The 20142-nt window shown below is 62.6% G+C and overlaps 1 protein-coding gene across 1 annotated transcript in view; it reads right to left on the bottom strand.

The window, feature by feature from the left end:
* Positions 1 to 622: 622 nt before the first annotated feature.
* The window catches only part of CROCC2 (ciliary rootlet coiled-coil, rootletin family member 2), a 72650-nt gene continuing 53130 nt past the window's right edge, over positions 623 to 20142 (bottom strand). Inside the window, 9 exon segments of the mRNA XM_027115664.1 lie at positions 623 to 2697; positions 2699 to 2771; positions 3175 to 3257; positions 4198 to 4599; positions 5021 to 5188; positions 9504 to 9520; positions 9523 to 9688; positions 18553 to 18621; positions 18746 to 19486. Coding sequence (XP_026971465.1) covers positions 2524 to 2697; positions 2699 to 2771; positions 3175 to 3257; positions 4198 to 4599; positions 5021 to 5188; positions 9504 to 9520; positions 9523 to 9688; positions 18553 to 18621; positions 18746 to 19486 — 1893 coding nt within the window. The 3' untranslated portion in view covers positions 623 to 2523.

Genomic DNA, 20142 nt, shown 5'->3' on the forward strand with positions numbered 1-20142 from the left:
TCCCTGACAGGGAGAAGGGGCAGAACTTCCCAGCTTGCACCAAACCACGGCGGGGGGGGGGGGGCAGGGGGGAAGGTGGGAACAGTGGGTTGTCCAGGCTGACCTCTGACCCCCCCCTAGACTGGCCCACCTCCTGCAGGGGGTGGGAGGGGGCACACGCCCCGTCCTCCCCCCAGTTGCACTTTCCTCCTCTGAGTAGGCCGCCTAGGCGGAGGAGGTCCCTCCGGGGCACTGCTGACCTTCTCCTGAGCACATGCCTCAGGGGACCCTAGTAAAGGCTCTCTTCTGGGTCCTCCTGGGGGCCTGTAGGGGCAGGGCTGCCCCAGGGGCCATGCCCGGGGCACACAGTGGTGCTCGGCAGGCAGACCTTGGGTCGCGACCCCCAGCGAGGCTGTGCATTTCCAGGCACAGGCCTGCTGACCCTCCGCGGCCCTCACCCTGGGCCATTTGCAGTCCCATTTGGGAGACTGGGGGTTAACAGGAGGCACCGCCATGCTGGGTATTACATTCAAACACACACACACACACACACACACACACACACACACACAGCTCCACAGGCGAAAAAGAGAAAAAAAAATTTTTTTCCAGGTGCTAAAAATATTATCAGGAAATACTTTTCAGCAATGTGCTGTTTCAGGTTCCCCTCCAGACTCAAGGGTGCCTTTGTCTTGGCCACAGAAAGTCCACATTTATCAAAACCAAAATCGTTTTATCAAGCAGGCTCGTGTTCCGCGGCCAGGAAACCCGAGACTCCCCAACAGGCCTGTGACATTTTAATTTAGGGCCTGAGTGTGTATGCAGTTTAGATGGGGAGCCCCGGAGCCGACCTCGGGAAGCCCCAGGACCCCGTGCCGGCCAAGGTGGGGAGCGTCTCCCCCACCGAACCTGGCCTGGCCGGCTGGTCCCTGCAGGGCTGGGACGGGGGCTCCAGCAGGGCTGCTGGTGGTGGAGGCTGCCTGGCTGCACCCCCCTCCCACTCTCTCCTTCCCACCCGCCCTGAGCACCTGGGGCTTCCACGTAGGTGAGACCTCAGGGAGACCCCTACCTGGTCCGGGAATGAGGTCAGGAGGTCACAGGGCCTGGAGGGGCAGGCGGGATCTGGCTCTTGCGGAGGCCCACCCGGCGTGGTCACTACACTGTGAGGATGGATGGGGCCTTGGTGCAGCTGCGGCAGAGATGGGGGGCCCTGGTTCAGGGTACACAGCTGTGCACACGTGCGTGCGGGCGGCCATAAGGCTCTCACACGGAAGCCACACGCTTGCCATTGGAAATGTTTAAGAAAACAGCAGTTTATCTCCATCAGAAAAATCCTTTCTCCTAAGTATACAACTTTATGTTGAACAAGTAAAAACAGCGTCTCCTACACTGATTAAACTTTCATTGAAATATAAGAAATCTTACGTCTCCCGGGAGCAGCCTGGGCAAGGAGGGTCCAGAAATCACCAGCAAGGACATTGATCAAATAGCGCGTGGCCCTCATTTCAATGCTGAGAAATCTTTCCGACCCCTTTTGCATCTGGGGTGTGTTCCTCTCTCATCTGTGCACGTTTACTAGGCACCTCCTCTGTGCTGGGAGATTCAGTCCCAAAGGCGTGACGCTGAGACGCCAGCGGCCACCAAAGGGAGGCAAGTGTTGACACTTTCCAAGTGTCAATCTCCAGATGCCGGGTCCTTCCTCCCCACCCGCCAACCCTCAGGCCCTTCCTCCACAAGGGAGCTGCCCACTGGGTCGTGGGGTCGCCGGGTCGAGGAGGAAGGGAAGGGACTTGCCTACTAAATGCCAGGCCTTGAACATCAGAGCTGTGTGTGTCTCACGGCCCTACCCTTCCTGTCTGTACCAGGCTCTCCAATGGTGGGGGCAGCCGCTGGGTTGCTATGCGTTCCAATGGGCCGCTGCAAGCTGGTGAATACCTGGGTGCGAACACCACCACTAACGCCTCCTTCACCCAGAGCAGCGTTGTTAATGGGTCACCATGCTCTTCCCCTCTGAGTCTGGGCTGAACTTCAGAATCCTTCTCAACACAGCCACCAATAATCAGGCAGAGCTGACAGGCAGAATGAAACCTATTTTTTGTGCAGTTCGCAACATATGGCAACTCCGTTACTAGGTTCAGTCAGAAAGGAAGGCCTGACAGGACAGCCTGTTTTAAGTGCGGGATCGTGATTGGAATGGGTGGGCTCCAGGAGCTTTGGCCCTTCTCACCCCCATGAGTCCTGGAGGGAGGAGGTGCTTTGGGGTGGCGGCTAGCACCTGCGGACGCAGGAATTTCCTGGGCTGGCTGGTGCCCCGCAGATGTTGTAAACACGTCACTTACAAAACAAAAGAGGCCATTTGGAGAGGAAACAAATCACTCTGACCAGTGTTCATGGGGGGAAAAGAGAGAAAATGCGAACAGGTGAACCAGGCATCGGCCTAAGATGGCTGCCCCGGTCTCCGTGGCAACCAGGGCTGGATTCCCGCAGGAATTTTCCCAGAGTTATAGGCTGGGAAAGTGGGTGGTTCTCTAACAACTTTAACGTTTACATCCTGATGCCTCTCACGGGCAGTGAGTCACGGGGCGGGGAGCACGGGGGGGTGGGGGTGGGGGTGGGGACTGGACTCTGAGTCACTTGCAGCCACCTGCCACCGTGACGGCCCTGCAGTTCCTGGATACGGAGGTCTTGCCGCCTCTGTGCGCAGGGATGTGGTAGCTGGGCCCTGCGGGACATTATGTTTTTGGCTTCAGTTGGTGGAAATGTTTTCCACGTGTTTCCCCATGTTTACAGAGCTGAGGGCACGGAATGCAGCCCGTGGCTGCGGAAGCTGGCCTGCTGGGGCCTGGCCGCCGGGGTCTGGCCGGGTCAGCACATCCACAGCGGTGCCAGGGCCGATGCCGGCCGCGGGAGGCTCCGTGCTGCCGGGGAGGGGCGCGTCGGAGAGCAGCGGCTCCGGAGCTCGGGCCACGCCAGCCGGAGGCGGGGGTCCCAAGGGCTGGGGGAGCTCTGTGGTCAGGGGATCAGAGGGTGCCCACTGACTCCCGGCACGGGTGGTGGCTTCCCTGGCCCGGTGCCCCTCGAGCTCGGCCCCCCGGCTGAGCAGCACGAGGCGTTGCTTCCCCAGCAGCGGTTCTGCTGCCGGGCCGGTCAGGGCAGTGGCAGCCGGGCCACCCAGGGGTCGGGAGCCGGACTCACTCCTTGGCCTGGAAGGCCTGGCCGAGGCGGGCTCGTCGCCGCTGCTGCACTTCCTGGTCCCGCGGCTCCTTCAGGCTGGCCACCTGGGGACAGGGCAGGAGCTCGGGCGGGCGGGCGGGCCCCGTGCCTGAGCTCCGTGACCGGAAGGGCTGGGAGGCCGCGGTCCACGGCTCCCAAGGGGGCGGTGTGCGTGGAGAGAAACCCCGGCAGACAGACAGATTCACCAGAGGCCAGATGGGGCGTGCAGGGTCCCACCTCTGATCAGGGTCACCCCCCCGGGGGCTCTTAGTGGCCCGGGTGACCACCACTCACAGTGGGTGGACCTCCTTCCACTCAGCCATGAACACGCTCAGAGTAACGAGGAAACAATGCTCCTGGGCTTACAAATCGAGCAAACGTGGCTTGGAGGGTCAGGGACCCCACCTCAGGGAGGCAGCGGGCTGCCGCTCTACGTCTCTGCGTCTCAGTTCCCTCCTCTGTTCCCCCATCGAGCAGCTCCCCCGAGGCAGAGAGCTCGGAGCCCGCGCGGCAGCCCCGGCTGGCATGTCTGTGTATGTGTGCGTGCCCGTGTGTGTCTGTGCACATGCGTGCGTGTGTGGGGGGTGTGGTCAGCACAGGCACACACTCAAGGCTCTGTCCTGCTTTGTTACTGCCCCGCCCCCCCGTTCGCTGCTGCCCCCGTCCCTGACTCCGCAGGACGGTGCAGCGGCCACCGCCACTAGGACTGCCACGCGCCAGGCACCATCTGGACGTTTCATACGCAGCAACCACCGGCTGAGGGACTGTCCCCGCCCCTCTTTATGGGGGGCGATGGCGGCACGGAGAGGGTGGTGACCCGCCCCAGAATCCCCCTCCGCCCCTCAGTGAGGTGTGGGAGTGACGGAGGGTAGTGTGGGGTCCCGTGGGGATGGCCTGGAGCCCACCGGGCAGTAGCGCTGCCGGAGGACCTCGGGCTGGGGCCAGGCGGGCGCAGGGACCCTCCCCTCCCTCTGCACCCCCGCCGGGCGCTGGGTCCCCGCCCACCTGCTTCTCCAGCACCTTCACCCGCCGCTGGTGGGTCCTCTCTCGGGACGCCAGGGCCTGTGCAGCCTGTACATGGGCTCCGTGCAGCCGCTCGGCCTCCACCATCAGGTCTCGCTGGTGCTGGGTGGCCAGCTCCTGGAGCCGCTGGGCATAGGGGAGACCCCAGGCACCTCGCTGTGGCCTGCCCACCCAGGGCTGCGCAGAGTCCCGGGACAGGCGCATCCAGCCCTCCCCTGGGGACCCCCAGTTGGCCCGGCTGCCCTTTGCTGGAGCCCGGGGCCTGGCCAGGACCGGAAGGTGAGCGGAGGGTTTCGTAAACACATTCGGCCCCCGGGCCTTGTCTGCTCCGGAGCCCCACCCACAGGCCGGCAAGGTGAGCCTTACATCTGTTTTAATGGCATCCTAGTTTCCACTTGGCTGGACCTGGGGTCCCAGAGGCATCGCAGGCTGATTCTCGCCCCCACCTCCCTTGCCGATTCCTTGTCTGGCGATAGAGGGTCTGTCCAGTGGTGAAAGGGGAGATACCCCAGAACACACAGGAGCAGCCCCTGGACCTGCCTGTAGGCCTGCCTGGCCCTGTGTTTCCCACACTCCTCCCCCTTCTGGTCCATGCACTGGCTCACGGTCCCCTGATGGTCCCCCCACTCCCACGGGGCCCATGGAGCCCTGAGACCTGAGGTGTCGCCCTGGTGGACCCCTTTGTTGTCTGCGGCTGTGTCTCCGCACCTGTTCTGTGTAGGAGTGGTCCAGCCCGCCCTTCCCATCTGGGCGTGTGCATATGTGTGTCCAAGCACGAGACAGAAGCACTGGGACCCACACCCACCCGGACACCCCCAGCCCCAGGCCCCGGCCCACTCCCAAGACTGGGGTGCATGGAGCCCAGCTGGTTTTGCCTCAGGGCCCTGTCCGCTTCCTGGTGCAGGCAGGTATGGTCCAGCGGCTCCTTCTCGGCCCCCGCCCTCACGTTGTCCCTTTCCCTCCTCAGCTCTGTCTACAAGAGCAGAACCTGCCGCAGTCTCTGGCGGGGGTGTGAGCTCAGGCCAGCCTTTTCCCTGGAGAGCACGTGGGGTGCCCCCGGGAGGGGCTCTGGATCCCATGAGAGCTGGCTGGGTTGGGGGAGGGAGCTCCCTGGCCAGGATGCCCAGTGGCCTGGGCCGTCCAGCATGTGGGGCTGCTATGAGAGTGAGGGGGGACCACCAGTCACGTTGCTGTCCTGCTTTGGACCAGCTGCATCTCCTGGTACCTCCAGGCCCTTGCAGTGCCGCTCCCAGCCTCAGGGAGCCTCTGTGCGCTGCATCCTGGCACCCCTGCACCTCAGCGCCTGCAGCCGGCTCATAGGCCCCAACCTCTCCCTGACCAGGTCCCAGCCAGCCTGTGTCCTCTGTGTCCCTGTCCCCACAGCCCGTCTTCCTTGGAACGGCCCGCTGCTTGAGTACAGCCCCCCTCCTGGCCCCCATCCTCACCACGCAGGCACAGGACAGGGGGGAAGAACTGGGGATGAATGTTGGGTGACCAATGAAACAAACACTTTTGGTGGGAAGGTTTGGGGGCTCCTTTTTGCCCCCTTGTGGATGGTCCCTTTGGAGGAAGGAACTGACACGCAGGGCAGGCCTGGCCCATCAGCCACTGGGGCAGGATGGGAATCTGGGCCCCAGACCAGACCTGTCCACTTCCCCGGCTCTGGGCCGGGTGGGACAGTGGTCAGCCCCAGCTGCTGGAGGCCCAGGCCTGTCCTCTCGCCCTCAGGCTGGACAGGGCCTGGTCTCTCGGGGGGCCCTGGGACATGGCAGATCGGTCTCGAGTGCAACGTGACGGGGGCAGTGTCCAGCGTGTTACAGAAGGAGGGGACCCTTTCTTCTTCAGGACTGAGAAAAACAAAGGGTGCCCCTCCACTGAGAAAGGAAGTCCTGTTTCTTTAAAAATCCAGTTACACTCCTGGACCTGCACGTTAAAAAGAGAAGAGAAAAGTGAAATCCAAAGTAAATAAACGGCTGCATCCGGGTTTCCCCTCCTGAGACACCAATAAAGGGTTTATGGGTTTTCGGGCCCCTCACAGCTGACCTCCTGGAACTCATTAGCTGTTCCTCCCCTCCCCCATCTGGGCTCCAGGGACCCGCGGTTGGCTCTGCTGCCCGGGGCAGTGCCATCTCGGCCTCCCAGCCCCCAGGCCCCCTACCCCGAGCGGCCACGGGAGCCCTTGGCTTCCCCAGCTTGGCACTGGGCCTGCCCTTCAGGAGAAGCTGCAGGGTCCTGGTGACCATGCCCGGCTGGACAACCCTTCTCTGTGAGAAGGCAGGTGGCCTTGTGTGGACAAGCTGGCCGCTGGCTCTCAGTGACCTGATCTGCTGGCCTCTGTGCCTCCGTCCTGACCCCAGTTCTGTCCCCAGGGTCCCTGCCTTCCATGGCCACCCCACTGACCCGGCCACTTCCCTCTGGAAAACCGTCCTGTCCCCGAGCCCACCTGAGCTGGACAGTGTGCACATGGTGGCCAGGGCCTGCCCGGGACACGTGTCCCCATGTGCTTGGGGACACATGACCCGGGTGGCGGCTCTCCTGGAGGCTCCAGGCCTGGCAGCTCCTCGCCGGGCGGGGCCTTGCTGTCCTCCCTCGGGGTGCGTTGGTCAGTCCTCTCTGGAGCCTGCCCTCCGCGCTGGGGTGCCGCCGTCACCCCCTGTGGGGACCCCACTGTTCCTAGTTCTGCACCTTGCTCCTGACACAGTGAAACACTCTCCTTCCTGCCCCTGCCGTGGCCGGTGGCCTCTGCCTCTTCTCCGACCCTGAGCCTGTCTTTTTCACTCCTCGCTGGTGTCCACACGCCCCACCCCCCGACATCTTTGCCCTCCAAGTCTGAGAGCCCTGGGCACTGTCACCTCACCACTCGTCCCAGCGGCCACGACTGTGTGCTGGCGAGGCCAAGCCTGGCCCCTGTGGTGCCCGGGCCCTCCTGCCCTGGGCTGCACGGCCCAGACAAACCCCGCCCCCGCACAGAGCCATTCTGCGCAGGACCTGGCAGGCAGGTGGCACAGTGACAAGCTCAGGGATCCACTGGGCCTGAGGTGGTCCCTGCAAAGTCCATGGGCTGAGCCATGAAACACGGACCCTCCACCGCCCTCTGAGAAGCCCTGGCCGGACACTGCTGCCTGGACCTACCGTGAGGGACGAACCTTCCCTTCTCGGCCCAGTTCCCTTTACACAGCTGAGCCCAGGCTGGCAGGGTCCACCCACACCTCCACCCAGGGCCAGTGTTGCGGTGCAAGGGACAGCAGCTGTACCCGGTCATCCGTGCCACGTCGGGAGGGCCGTGTCCCTGTGCCTGCACATGAGCCCAGCTCCCGGCTCCAGGGGACAGGCAGCGAGACCTCTGCCCAGGTGTGCTCACACAGCCTCCGGCCACCACCTGCCAGGCCGCCCGGGCAGCAGGACCCAACCATGCCCTCACCCCAGAGAGGCCTTGGGAAGGCTGCCCTGCTCTGGGGTCCAGGACTGAGCCCCCAGCTCTCCCCACTGCCAGGACTCCTGCTTCCCCCCCCCCACTCAGGTGGGGACACGGAGCCTGAAGGGACGGGTGCCTCGGGTGCCTGGTCACCAGCCCAGCGCAGGCTTTCCACCTACTGCCCGGTGGTCTGTCTTCCCTCTGGACTCCCTGTCCTGCCCACCCCTGGGGGTGTTGAGAGGGCATCAGAATCCCAGGCCCAAAGCCCAGCCTCGCACTCCGCCGGGGTCAGCTGGATGGGTCGTGCCTGTTCCTATGGGGCAGAGGCAGGACATCGAGGTCAAGGGAGCTGCCTCTCAGGCCACGTGACCTGGGAGGTCCCTGCACACAGCAGGCCTGCCGGGTGGGTCCACAGAGCCATAGCTGGGGTTGGGGCCTGGGTGACATTCTGCCTGGTTCCAAGAACGTCATTTCCTTTCACTAGCCTCAGTTTCCCCATCAGTTAACCTGGGCCCCAGGAAGATGCTCTGGTGACCCCAACCCCTGATTTCAACCCAAATACCTCCACTTTGGCCCGTTTCATACGTGAAGATGGTCCATTCACGCCTGGGGACAGTTCAGCTGTCAGAATCACTGGCCAGCAGGCCCCTGGGCCTCCCTGCCTTTCACATCCTTTCTGCCCGTCTGTGGGCCGGCCCGTGCCCTGTCCTGTCCTGCATTCATTCAGCCTCTTTGGTTGGTTCCCTGTCTTGCACCCCAGCCCATGTTGGGTCTGCAAGGGTGACGAGGCGGCTTCCGGCGCTCTTCCTGGTCTCTGTTGTGCGGGCCTACACCTACCCTCCCATTGCCCCCATCTGCAGGGCACCCCCTGAGCCTGGGCTATCTCCACCGTGGACAGGGGAATCTGGGCTCCAGAGGCGGGCAGTGTGCCAATGCCACACAGCTCCAGGCAGGACTGGCGCTCAAACACTGGGAACAACGCCGCGTGTGTGTGTGTGTTTGTGCGCGGGTGTGTGCGTGTGTGTGTGCGCGCGTGTGTGTGTTTGCCATGACCTGTGGTCCTCCCCCGAGGACAGCAGAGGTAGAGTTGGGGTAACATCACCGGAGGGCTGTGGAGGTCCACAGGGTGACCTGCCAACGCCAGGCTGACCCTGAGCTTGGAGGCGGGTGGACAGGCCCAGGGCGGGCATACTCCCCACTGGCAGGTTGGGACACAGAAGCCGGTGCCTCCCCGGCCCCCCAGCCCCTGCCTGGACGCCCGCGAGGCCCTCCCCATACCCCGCCTCCCCACCCCCAACTCTCCAGGGACCACCCTTCCACCCCACCCCCCTCTTCCGGGGACCATCCACCGGATCCGGGTACCTGGGCCGGTGCACCGCGAGCTCCCCCTGCAGGCGGGCCGCCCGGGGCGCAGCGCGGCCGCTCCTCCCGCAGGACACGCCTCTCCGCGCGCTGCGCCCGCTGCCGCCGCCGCCGCCGCCAGAGCACGTGGGCCGGGCAGGGGCCGGGCAGAGGCCGCGCGTAGGCAGGTCACTCTGGCCTGAGGCTGAGCCCCCGGCTCAGCTGATTATTTTTCCCGGAGCTGTGTGTCCACAGTCCACCTTCTGTCGTAGGGGCGCCCGCAGTGGAGCAGGAAACCAGGGAGAGGCCTTGGGGCTCTGACTCCCTGCGTGCCCCTCCCGCCTCGGTTTCCCCTCTGTCAGCTGGGGATTGGACGCGTCTGGGTGACTCCAGGCCTGACACCTGCCTCCAGCGTCTCCCTGGACTTCCCTTCACACGGAGGGAGCGATTCCTAAAGGGAAGGCAGGGCCCTGCCCCCCGGGGCCCCTCACCTGCTGCAGGGCCTCCCGCGCCTGCGCTCCAGGGGGGCGACCTTCTCCTCTAGCAGCGCCCGCTCTGGGCCAGGCCCTGCCTGTGCCTTCTGCCCTCGTCCAGGGCCTGGTGCCGCGTGTCCAGTGCTTCTGGGGGAGGGAGGCACAGGCCGTCTGGAAGCACGGCCCGGGGTGTGCTGCAGGTGAGGCTGTGGCACCTGGCGTCTGCCCAGATCACGTGCAGTGGCTGGGAAGCAAAGACGCAAGAACAGGTTGAGTGCCGTGTGCACGGATCGGGCAGTTTCCGATGTAACCACGGGCGGGGTGGGAGGGGTCCTAGAAGCAGGCCTTGTTGGCCCGGCGGCGTGGGCAAAGGCGGGTTCTCTGCTGTGGTCAGAGTGGCTCAGAAGACACATCCGTTTTCCCTGCCCTGCTTCCAGCCCTTGGAAGAAAGACCGCGACAGTCCCCCCAAGTCCTCCGAAGCTCCCGGGGCGGGTGGGGCTCAGCCCCCACGCCCTCCACCTGCAGCCTTCTTCCCCTGTGCCCACCTCGTACCCCCGTGACTCAGGCCTCCCCACCCCTGCTGCCCGAGCCCGGAGTGCTGCTGGCCGCCCCCCTCCCCCGCTGCGCTGCCCCCTCCCTGTCACCCCTCCTCTCTGAGCCTTCACGAGGACGGCGCCTGTGGTGTCCCCGGGCTGGAGCTGGTGCGCAGTGGGGCCTGGCGATTCTCGGGAGCACACGGATGCCGTCCTGCCCGCGGGTGTCTGGTGGGCAGGAGGTGGTGGTGATCTTTGGTACAGAGCACCCTGGAAAATCAGGAGCCGCGTCCGGCCCATTGCGGGGTCTGAGCGGGGGGCGGAGGAAGGCAAGTTGGGGGCCCCGGGATTGTCCACAGGAGCCTGTGGCGCCTTGGGCTCAAGGAGCCAAGCAGTGGAAGAACGCGCCACGGAATGGAGAGGTAGCCCGAGGGCCGCGTGGCGGGTGAGCGGCAGGCAGTGCCACGAGGGCTCCCAAGCTTGGACTGCGTGCGGGGTGTCCGGAGCCCACTTGCTGGGATGGGAAGGTGGGTGTGGGAGCACGTTGAGGGGTCTCCCGGGGGTCACTGCGCCGGGGGCAGTGTCACAGGACCACGTGACTATGGAGGCCCTGGCACGGAAGGCCAGGGAGTGGGGGGAGGAGGGGTCCAGGCCAAGTGGACTTCAGAGCAGAGAAAAGAGGAGGCTGGGCCCAGGGAGGACCAGAGAGCTGGCGGAGATCGGAGGGAGAGGTCGGGCTCCTGTGCAGAAAGCTCCAGGGGCTCGGGTAGACATGGACCCAAAAGGCACCCTTTGGAAGGGACCAAAGTTGCTGGTGATCTCTGTGTCTGTGTGGGTCCCGGGAGGTTGCGGTGCTGACGGTCTGGGGAGAGGGGGAGGGGCAGCCCTTCCAGAATCCTGGCTGGGGGAGGGGAGATGGGGCCAGCAGAGAGAGGAGGGGGTGTGGGTTGTGGCGGGCAAGAGGTGCTTGTTTAGGAAGAGGGAGACTGGGTCTAGAGCCAGAGTAGGAACGCCTGAAGGCACAGGGACCCAGCAGTTGTGTCCCGGGAGCCGTGTGTCTAAGGGGGCTTTGCATCCACCTCCCACTCCGTTTTCACTAAATACAAGAGGAGGACTGGCTCAGGGGAAGAGGGGGAGCCACTGGGCACCCCCGTCCCAGGCTGGGTGAAGGCGGGACAGGTGCCGTGACCCTGTAGGAACTTTTCTGGGTCTGTCAGTTTAGAAAGTTAAAGGAAAGGGAGGGCAATGCTTGTACCTCAAATTGAGGTTTCACCCTTCTTTACAATTTTGGAAATTACAGTTTTCTGTTTGTACACATTTTCCCGTAGAAAAGCAGACGTTTCCTTCAAATATGGCTTAAATATTTCACGGTATTTTAAAGAGGCTCCAGGCCACTCGTGATGCGCTATGCTCCTCTTGTAGTGACTCAGCGTTTGTGGAATTCAGATGAACCATAATAACTGAACGGGGCACCCTTTATGGACACCTCCCTTTGCCCCACGGAGTCAGTCTCCTTGCTGGCTTGCTTTGGTTCTGAGCCCTGAGCCTGAATGGGGGGCGGCTGGCCGTGCACGCGTCACAAGCCTGCGCTCAGCGCGGGGGTTCAGCTGCAGGAGCGCACGAGGCTCGACCGCCGGCTTCTGTGGTTCCACCCCGGGCCTGGGGAAGGAGGCAGGGCTCGGCGCGTGCCCTTGGGCCAGCCCCCAGCCTTGGTTTCCCCCTCTGCGGACGGGTGTGATGCGATCTCACAGCGTTTTCGTCGGGAGCAAGAGGAGGACGGGAGAAGGACTGTGAGGACCGCCCCCCTGTATGGGGGCTGCTGTCAAGTGGGGGTCTGTAGAGGCTAGAAATGCCTCAGGCACTAGCACAGCAGGCGGACGCAACGTTCCGCACCCTGCCTGTTGCACAAGAGCAGAGCCTGCCGCCAACCCCAGCGCATCCTTCGGAGTTCAGGTCCTCAGCCTTTTCATCCACTGGCGACAACGGATCGATTTGTTCATCGGCTGGCAAGTGTCCAGTGTGGGTGAGCGCTGGGCAGCGGTGCACGGCCACCTGGCCCTGCCCTCCGGGAGCCTCGCGAGCCCTCTGGCCGGTCACAGGACAGAACTAGCGCTGGGAAGTGCTCCAATATAAGGGGACCCAAGCGCCTTCCTTTACACGGTGGGCCTCAGTAGCCCAGACAGGAGGCTGGGATCTGGTGCCGGTTAGGGACAGCTGGAAACTTCTGGACTCTGTCCTGTCCTGCTTGCCTCTTCGTCCACCCTTGTGCCAACCCCTGCTGCTTTGACCACGCTACTGTTACAGTCAGTATTACGATACTATTTCAAAAATTTCTTAGAAAATCTCAAACATCTATTCTTCCCTGTAAACTCTGCAATCAGCTTATCCAGTTTCCCTCCAAACATACCACAAACAAATAGACAAAACCGAACCAAGAAAGCAAACAACCGACAGCCAAGAAGCAACCGACAAACCAGGAACATAAGCAAAGATCCACCCAGAAGCTGATCAAAACATCATAACGGCCCCAAAGGCAGCCCCTCTCCAGTAAGACGAGACACAGCCGCAAGAAGAGGCACAGCGTCTATTCTTCTAAACAACCTTTGAATTAAAGAAGAAATAAAAGCGGAAACTCCTAGAGGATTGGTAAGAAAGGAAAAGAATTCATGATAAAAACCTTTGGGGGGCTTCCCTGATGGGGCAGTGGTTAAGAATCCACCTGCCAATGCAGGGGACACGGGTTTGAGCCCTGGTCTGGGAAGATCTCACATGCCGCGGAGCAACTAAACCCGTGCACCGCAACTACTGAGCCTGCGCACTAGAGCCCGCGAGCCACAACTGCTGAAGCCCATGCGCCTAGAGCCCGTGCTCTGCAACAAGAGAAGCCACCACAGTGAGAAGCCCGTGCACCGCAACGAAGAGTAGCCCCCGCTCCTCGCAACTAGAGAAAAGCCCGCGCAGCAACGAAGACCCAACGCAGCCAAAAGTAAATAAAGCAACAACAACAACAACGTATGGGGGCACATACCAAACCACAACGAGGGAAAACACAATAACACTGAATGCTTTTACTATTGAAAGAGTAAAGCCCAGAATAAACACAGCACTATGCAACTGAAGAAATCAGAAATATTACAACAACAACAAAGAGTGTGTCCATAGGGATAAAAGCTGAAATGAATAAACCACATGAAAGGAGAAAAGAGGTAAAAGTTGATTCTTTGAAAAGACCAATAAAACAGATGAACTGTTGGCAAGTTAAAGAGAGACAAATAAAAATCTCCAACATCAGGGACAGAAACAGATCTAACGATAGATATAAATAAGATCTAACTACAGGTGTGAAAATGAAAAACGGCCACCAAACATAAGAGCGAGTTCCTGGCAGCGCCTTTGAACTTGAGATGGGTGACTTCCAAATGTCCAAAACTGACCCCAGAAGAGACAGAAAAACTCAGAGACCGCGAGGGAGAAGCTGCGAGAGGAAATGAGAATGTATTACGTAAGCTGACAGGAGGGGCGGGGCATTTGCAGGTGAGTTCAATGTAACCTTTCAGGAAGGCTTAACTCCGAGGCTATTTAGATGATCCCAGGTAGTAGAAAGAGATGGAAAGCTCACCAATTCCTTTTGTGAAGATAAAATACTCTTAACACACAAAACATCTGACAAGCACGGTGCCCTAAAGGAGCACAGACAGTCTTGAACAAGTATCAGGAATGCGCTCCAGCCACAGCGCGCCCAGAAGGCCGAGCGGCTCCCCACTTCGCCTCTAGAACCTGGACTGAAGCTGGATTTGGGCCCTGGGGGTGAGCTCTCTGGAGAGGAGGGGAGGGTGTGCGAGGGACTGTGAGGTGCTGGTGGACGCCGTGAGCCCCTCTGAGCCATCGAGGCTGTGACCTGGCGCCGGCCCGAGGACAGCCTCGGGCGGTCTCTCCCAGTGGGCGGGCGCCAGGCCCCCCTCCGCGCCTCGCCTCCCGCTGGCTCAGGCCCCGCCAGCTGCCTGCAGGCCCCCCGGGGGCTGTGTTCGCGCGTGTCCTAACCTTGGGGCTCGGTTCTGCATCGTTGATCTATTGAATTCCCAGGGTAGCCCTGGAAACAGGGAGGGGTTTGCTCTCTAACAAGAATCTCCCTGTTTGCACAGCGCCGCCTGCCATGTAATTAGAAAAATATGTTTTTAATTAACTTTCTCTTGACAAACACATTGGCTTATGTGAAACGAGGGAAAAATCCAGTCCACGAGAGTGAAAGATGTGGTCAAATGCAAGCCTTGCTCTAGCTCACGCTGGCCGCCTGGCAGCCTGGCCTGGACGTGGTGCAGGCAGTGGGCGGCAGGCGGTGCGGCCACGTATCCTGAGCCCACAGCGGGCTGGAAACGCTGTAGCCTGGGTTGGCTGTGAGTGGAGAGTGCCCGGGGCCTCCAGTGACTGAGGTGTGTCTGAACCCCCTCCCGGGCGCCCACTGCAATGACCAACAGGTTACAAACATTGGGAAAGACTTCCCTCAGCTGGAGACCAGGGACTTTGAGGGTTCCCGAAAGATGGAGCGCACATGGAGGCAAGTGGCCTAAAAATAGGATAATTGCGAATTGCCAGAATTCTTAGAAGAATTGGACAAACGACGGATGGATTCTAGCACACAGTTTGCTCAACACTCGATCAACCAGAAGGACAAACAGGGGTGGAGAATACGTGAACAACTTCCGGCAGAGCCGTCTGCGCCCCGTGTGGAGACCCCACGTGGGCACCTCAGAGGCCGGGGCTGGAGGGGGCAGTGGGGGTGTGGAGGGGAGGCCTCCAGGGACCAGGGTGACGGTGGGGGAGGCACCACCCCTCCCAGGTGCCAGGGAGGCACCCTGGCAGGCAAGTGCCTGGGGGAGGAGCCGGAGGACAACCCCGCAGCTCTGCCCTGAGGCCGGGGCCGCCACCCTCCCCATTCCTGGAACAGAAGAGTTCTGGGGGGGCCTCAGTGCCGTCTCTGCCGTTGCTCCCCACGTCTCCCCTTGGGCTCTTCCTCTCTGCCTTTCCTTGGGGTGTGAAACATCTGGCCAGAGACGCGTGAAGCCCCTGATGGGTTCCGCTGCAGCCCCAGCTGGGAAGGAGACCGGACCCCCTTCTCAAAAGGAGGAAAAGAATCACCACGTGAGTCGCTCGCGGTCAGCGGTGATTCAGGAGAGCCGTCGGTCCACGGAATGTGATCGGAGGGTCTCGAATCAAAAAGAGAACAGAGTTATTGCAGGAAAGGGGAATCGTGTCCGAAAACGGTAACTGATGTTCTCGAGACGGTGAGCCCAGCGGGGAGCCAGAGGGCGAACCATCTGCGGTGAAAACACCAGCGCCAGCCCGGGGCCGTGGGGCAGCAGGGAGAGAAGGCAGAGCGGCTAAGACCACGGAGACCCTAAGTCCTCCCAGACTTGGTGGGAGACGCGATGAGAAGGTGAAGTCTGAGGTCAGCGAGGGAGGCAGGCCCAGAGTGCAGGGTGGGCGGCTGAGAGTTGCGGGGCGGGGGGGGGGGGGGGGGGGGGGGGGGGGGGGGGGGAAGAGACGGTTTCGAAGTGGAAAGAACTCGTATAAACTGAAGGTAGGTTTGATCCTGCACGCGGAGCGGGCTCCCACGCGCAGGGCAAACATTTCAAAGATCAACGGGCCCTCCGGCTCCCACTCCGGAAGGAGCAGCTCCAACAACCTAAAACACCCTCACATTTCTTGACACCGTCTGACACTGAGGTCAGAGGGCAAACAAGGCGCCTGAAATCTAAGGAAAAACAGGCCCTGCTCAGAAGAGGTGGGACGTGAGCCTGACTCACGAAGAGCTCAGCTGACGTGCCTAACAGAACCCAACCGCGAAGGGCAGCGTTCTGAGATGGCCCGTGACCTTTGGCCGGTGTTGTCCCACGAGTTCGTGAGGTTATTGGCGAAAGGATTTGCAGCTGTAATTAAGGCTCTGCCCATTGGCTTCGAGTTCACCCAAGGGGAGGGCACCCAGGTGGGCGGGCCTAGTCCATTACAGGGCCATAGGCCGGTGCGGGGGTGGGGGGGTGGGGGTGGGGCAAGCGGCGGGCAGCCTATGGGAAGGCGTCCAGAGGACAGCTGGGAAACGGGACCTAGTCCCACGGCTGCGAGGGGACGCTTCCCGGAGCCTCAAGAGGGTGGATCCAGCCTCCCAAGTGTGGGAGCCCAGAGGGAGCCCAGCCCCGCAGGCAGGCAGGCAGGCCAGCGGGACTTCTGGCCAAGGACAGGGGCTCACACGTGGAGTGAAGTCAGCCGTCCATGGCGACTCGCAGCTGGGCCGTCAGAGAGGAGGATGCCGGCGGGGACTGCTGGGAGCACAAAGCCCCCGTCTCGGCAGACGCGGGCAGGGGGTGGGGTGGGGTTCAGACTCAGGGACCAGCTCTTCAGGGACCCCACCTGGGCGCTGAGGAGAAAGAAAGGGGTGGGGCAGGGCTGGAGGAGGGGAGCCCTCAGAGCACAGCAGAGCCAGGGCACAGGTGCAGAACCCCTGCTGCTGGGGGTGGCCGTGGGAGGTCCTTGAGGTCAGGTGACACACACATTCTCTTCACATTTAACACCGAATATTAGGGGAAAACACTTCAACTGTTGTAACACCCCCCCCTCCCCCAAGCAGTGACCAAGAGACCGGACAAGGATGACACCAGGATGCAGACACTGGAGGGAAGGGGCGAGCAGATGACCCCACAGTGAAAGGACAAAAAGGAAGTCGTGAGGAGTCGTTAAAGGGGCAGGTGTCTCGTCAGCGATGGAAGAAAAGCAGAGCATAAGTTATCACAAAACTTGTAAGTGGGGCAAATTCTCCTGCAAAAGGGAAAGACTCTAAGGTAGGATTGTAACCAAAGCCAGGCTGATGCAACGATGGCCGAAAACCTACAGGGCAAAGTGCAGAGGCCAGGGTCAGGAGATGGTGGGGACACTGCCAGCGTTGGGCAGAGCAGAATTCAAGACAAATGGCACAGAGCAGGGCACAGAGGCCTCCAGACCAGTAAGCAAACGTTAGAGAGCGTGTCAGAGAGATCTAGAAGTTACAGACCCTTAGAGATAAAAGGAGACATTGCCCCAAAAAACTGTCTTGGGAAAATTCCACACATGATTCTTAGCTTCGATAAATCCAGGAGACAGAATCAAGGTGGAATATTTGAATGATGTAAAGTTTGGTTTAATAGGTATATTTCAAAACGTGTAACCTGCAAACAGGAAGCACTGTTTTCAAATGCGCATGGAACAAATACATGTGGACATACGTGTAGAATGAAACAGCCTGGCCCCGCCTCCCCTGCTTCCTCAGACCCCACACTTCCTGGGCATCTCCCAAGCCCCCAGCCAGGCACCTGGGCGCTGGACTGAGCCCTCCGAGCCTCTCCCCAGCAGCTTCAGCCACTGGGGCCTTTGAAACAGAAATCCCCTCTCAGCTCACAAATGTTTTCCAGACTGAGCTCCTTCTCTGCTCTCTGCCCATCGCCTGCAGGAGGCCACTCCTCAGAGGCTCCTGGCCTAGCGGGCACCTGGGACCCAGGCCCCTGCCACCAGGCTCCAGGCCGAGCCCCGCACGGAGCGAGTCAGCGCAGGCTTGGCGTCCGCACCTGCCCTCTGAGGGGAGGCCTGCCTGCCGGCTGCCCCTGGGGCCCTACAGACCTCGCCCGGCTCACTGCTATGCTGACATGCAAGGCCGTCTCTCCAGGTCCCTCCTCGCAGGCACTGGGAGGGGGTGGCCTGGACCCGAGCCCGTGTCCTCCTCAGCCCCTCTGCTCTGCTGTCTCCGTCAGCCTCGTCTTTCCAGCATGGGGCCGGGGGACCCGATTCCCTGACACCTGGGGGTGGCCGCCTCTGGGGCCTGTACCCCCTGAGCCAGGTGCGCTGTTCTTGGAGCTCTGAGGTCCTCAAGCAGCCGCAGCGGCCCAGACCCGGCTGAGCCCTGGCCCTGGCCCTGTCCTGCCGAGGGATCTTAGCACAGCCCAGGGTTCCTTGGACTTGTGGGCCTGGGTGGGGTGCAGTGAGGGGGGTCCAGGCCAGCCCCCGTCTGCCCAGGCCTGGCCCCCACCCCAGGCCCAGATCCTCACCTGAAAACTTCACCCCGGTGGCCGCCTTCACACCCCAAAGGCCAGCACGTGGCATATTTACCCAAGTCCACCCTGTGCAACCTCCTTCCATGTCTGAGTGTCATAGAAGAAAATGCGGTCCCGTGGCCGCATAAGTATGACCCCACGCACCTGGAGAGCTCCAAGGCTAGGCCAGCGCCGCCCTATGCCTGCCCCCAAAAGCACAGACCTGGGAGGCCGGGGGTCTGCCCCCGACTTGGCCCCTCGCCGACTGTGCCACCGGGGCCAGGTGACTCCCTGCTCAGGACTCAGTGTCTGCAAATCTGTGAAATAAGGGCTGGGACCACTGCAAAGAAGGCTCTGCCAGGGTGGCCCAGACGAGCTCTGTGGGGGCCCGACGCCCAGGGGCCGCCTGCCCCAGCCCAGCACAGCCAGTGCCACTGCCTGCGGGGACCTGGAACCCGCCCTCCCCCAGAAGCCTTCCTCCCCACCCCGCCCCCTGCCCCGGGGTGTGAGGTGCCCCCACCTGGAGCCTCGCTCCTCCGCGCCTCGGGGACACCTCCTCCTGCAGGGCCCATGCAGCCTGCACGCCGGCCTGTGGGGAAAGCGGGGCAGCTCACCTGGCTCCCAGGGCCTGTGGGGCTGCCTCTCGGGGATGGCCCCTCCCACTGCACAGGCTGGGAAACTGAGGCTTGGTTTATGTAAGTGGCCGGCACCTAGATGGTAGGGGCTGGAGAGGCCCCCCCCGAAAATTCCCTGCCCTTCCCGTCCTGCCTCAAAGTCAAGGTCCCCGGGGGCAGGTCTGGGGTGCCAGCTCCCTCTGCCTGGACTCCAGGCCCCTCCCCACCCTTCCTTCTCTCCTGCTGGCTTTGCTCCTGGACATCCCTCCCTTGGACTCCGTGCCAGGCCCGGGCCTGCCTCCTGGGCAGACCCAGGAGTGGGGGAAGGGGGGCAGAAAGGAGGTGGGGTGACCAGCAGGGCAGGGGGCCTCCCTCTGAGGAGCTGACGTGGGCCGAGGACCCGGTGGGGGAAGAGGGCTCCTGGCAGTAGGCACAGCCAGTGCAGATGCCCAGAGGTGGGACTACAGGAGGCCGGCGTGGCGGAGTAGCTGGGGGCCAGGTCGGGGCGGGCCTTGGAGGTCTCTGGACTTTACTGCCTTGTGACGGGGAGGCCACGGCTGAGAAAGACCCGCCAGCTGCCAGGTGCTGGGGCGCCTCGGGGTAGGGGGCATGCTGGTTCCGGGGTCTGGCCCCGTGGCCCGGGCCCGAGCAGCTCCCGGGACGGACCCTCAAGGTGCCAGGAGGGGGGCTCTGGGGGACCTTGTAGTGGTGGCCAGGGCAGGGTGGAGAAGGGCGGCCACCTTCCTCTGCCCCGGCCGGTGCCCTCTGCAGCTGCCCCGCGTGGCTCTGGGCTCGGGCGCGCTCACTCTCGGCCTCGCTCAGCCGGCAGCTCAGGCTCCCCTCCTGGCAGCGCCAGGCATCCTGGGGGAGAACCAAGGTCGGGGGCAGCTGGTGGGCGGGGGCGGGTGGAGGGCCAAGTACCGGGCTGGAGGGTGGGGTGGGGCAGCTCAAGGCTGCTCGGGCGGGACAGGGCGGTGGGTGGCTGGGCTGGCCTGCGGGTGCGGGGAGGGGGGCACCGAGGGCTGGAGTGGCGGCTGGGGTCCCGTGTCCAGCTGTGCGGGATGGACACAGCGGGGCAGCAGGACCTGCAGGGGCACGGGAGCTGGCCCGTGGGTGGGGTCAGGGTGACCTGCAGGGACGGCCCCCCGCCGGGGTCTGGGCCTGTGTGGGGCTGGAGCCCGTCCCCGGGGCTGGCACTGGTTGGGCGGGGCGGGGGTGGGGTGGGAGTGGAAGGGGAACAGGTGTCCGTGGAGGACCCCGTCACTGTCAGTCTGTCTCTTCCCACCCTCGCCCCTTCGAGTCTGGCGAATCTGGCGGGGGCAGCTCATGGACTGCCCTGCGGGATCCCCGGGGCAGCAGGGTGGGGTCACTGGGGCACTCTAGGGGGCCCTGGCCAGCTCCTGGGTTGGTTCTTCAGAGGACGGAGGGCAGCCCTGGGCAGTGGGGCAGCTGGCTTTCGAGGGCTGCTGGTATTTATTGGCATCTATCCCTCAGGG

Source organism: Aethalodelphis obliquidens, unplaced genomic scaffold (assembly GCF_003676395.1).
Source record: "Aethalodelphis obliquidens isolate GAN/ISIS:26980383/991018 unplaced genomic scaffold, ASM367639v1 scaffold2, whole genome shotgun sequence".
Taxonomy (NCBI): Eukaryota; Metazoa; Chordata; class Mammalia; order Artiodactyla; family Delphinidae; genus Aethalodelphis; species Aethalodelphis obliquidens.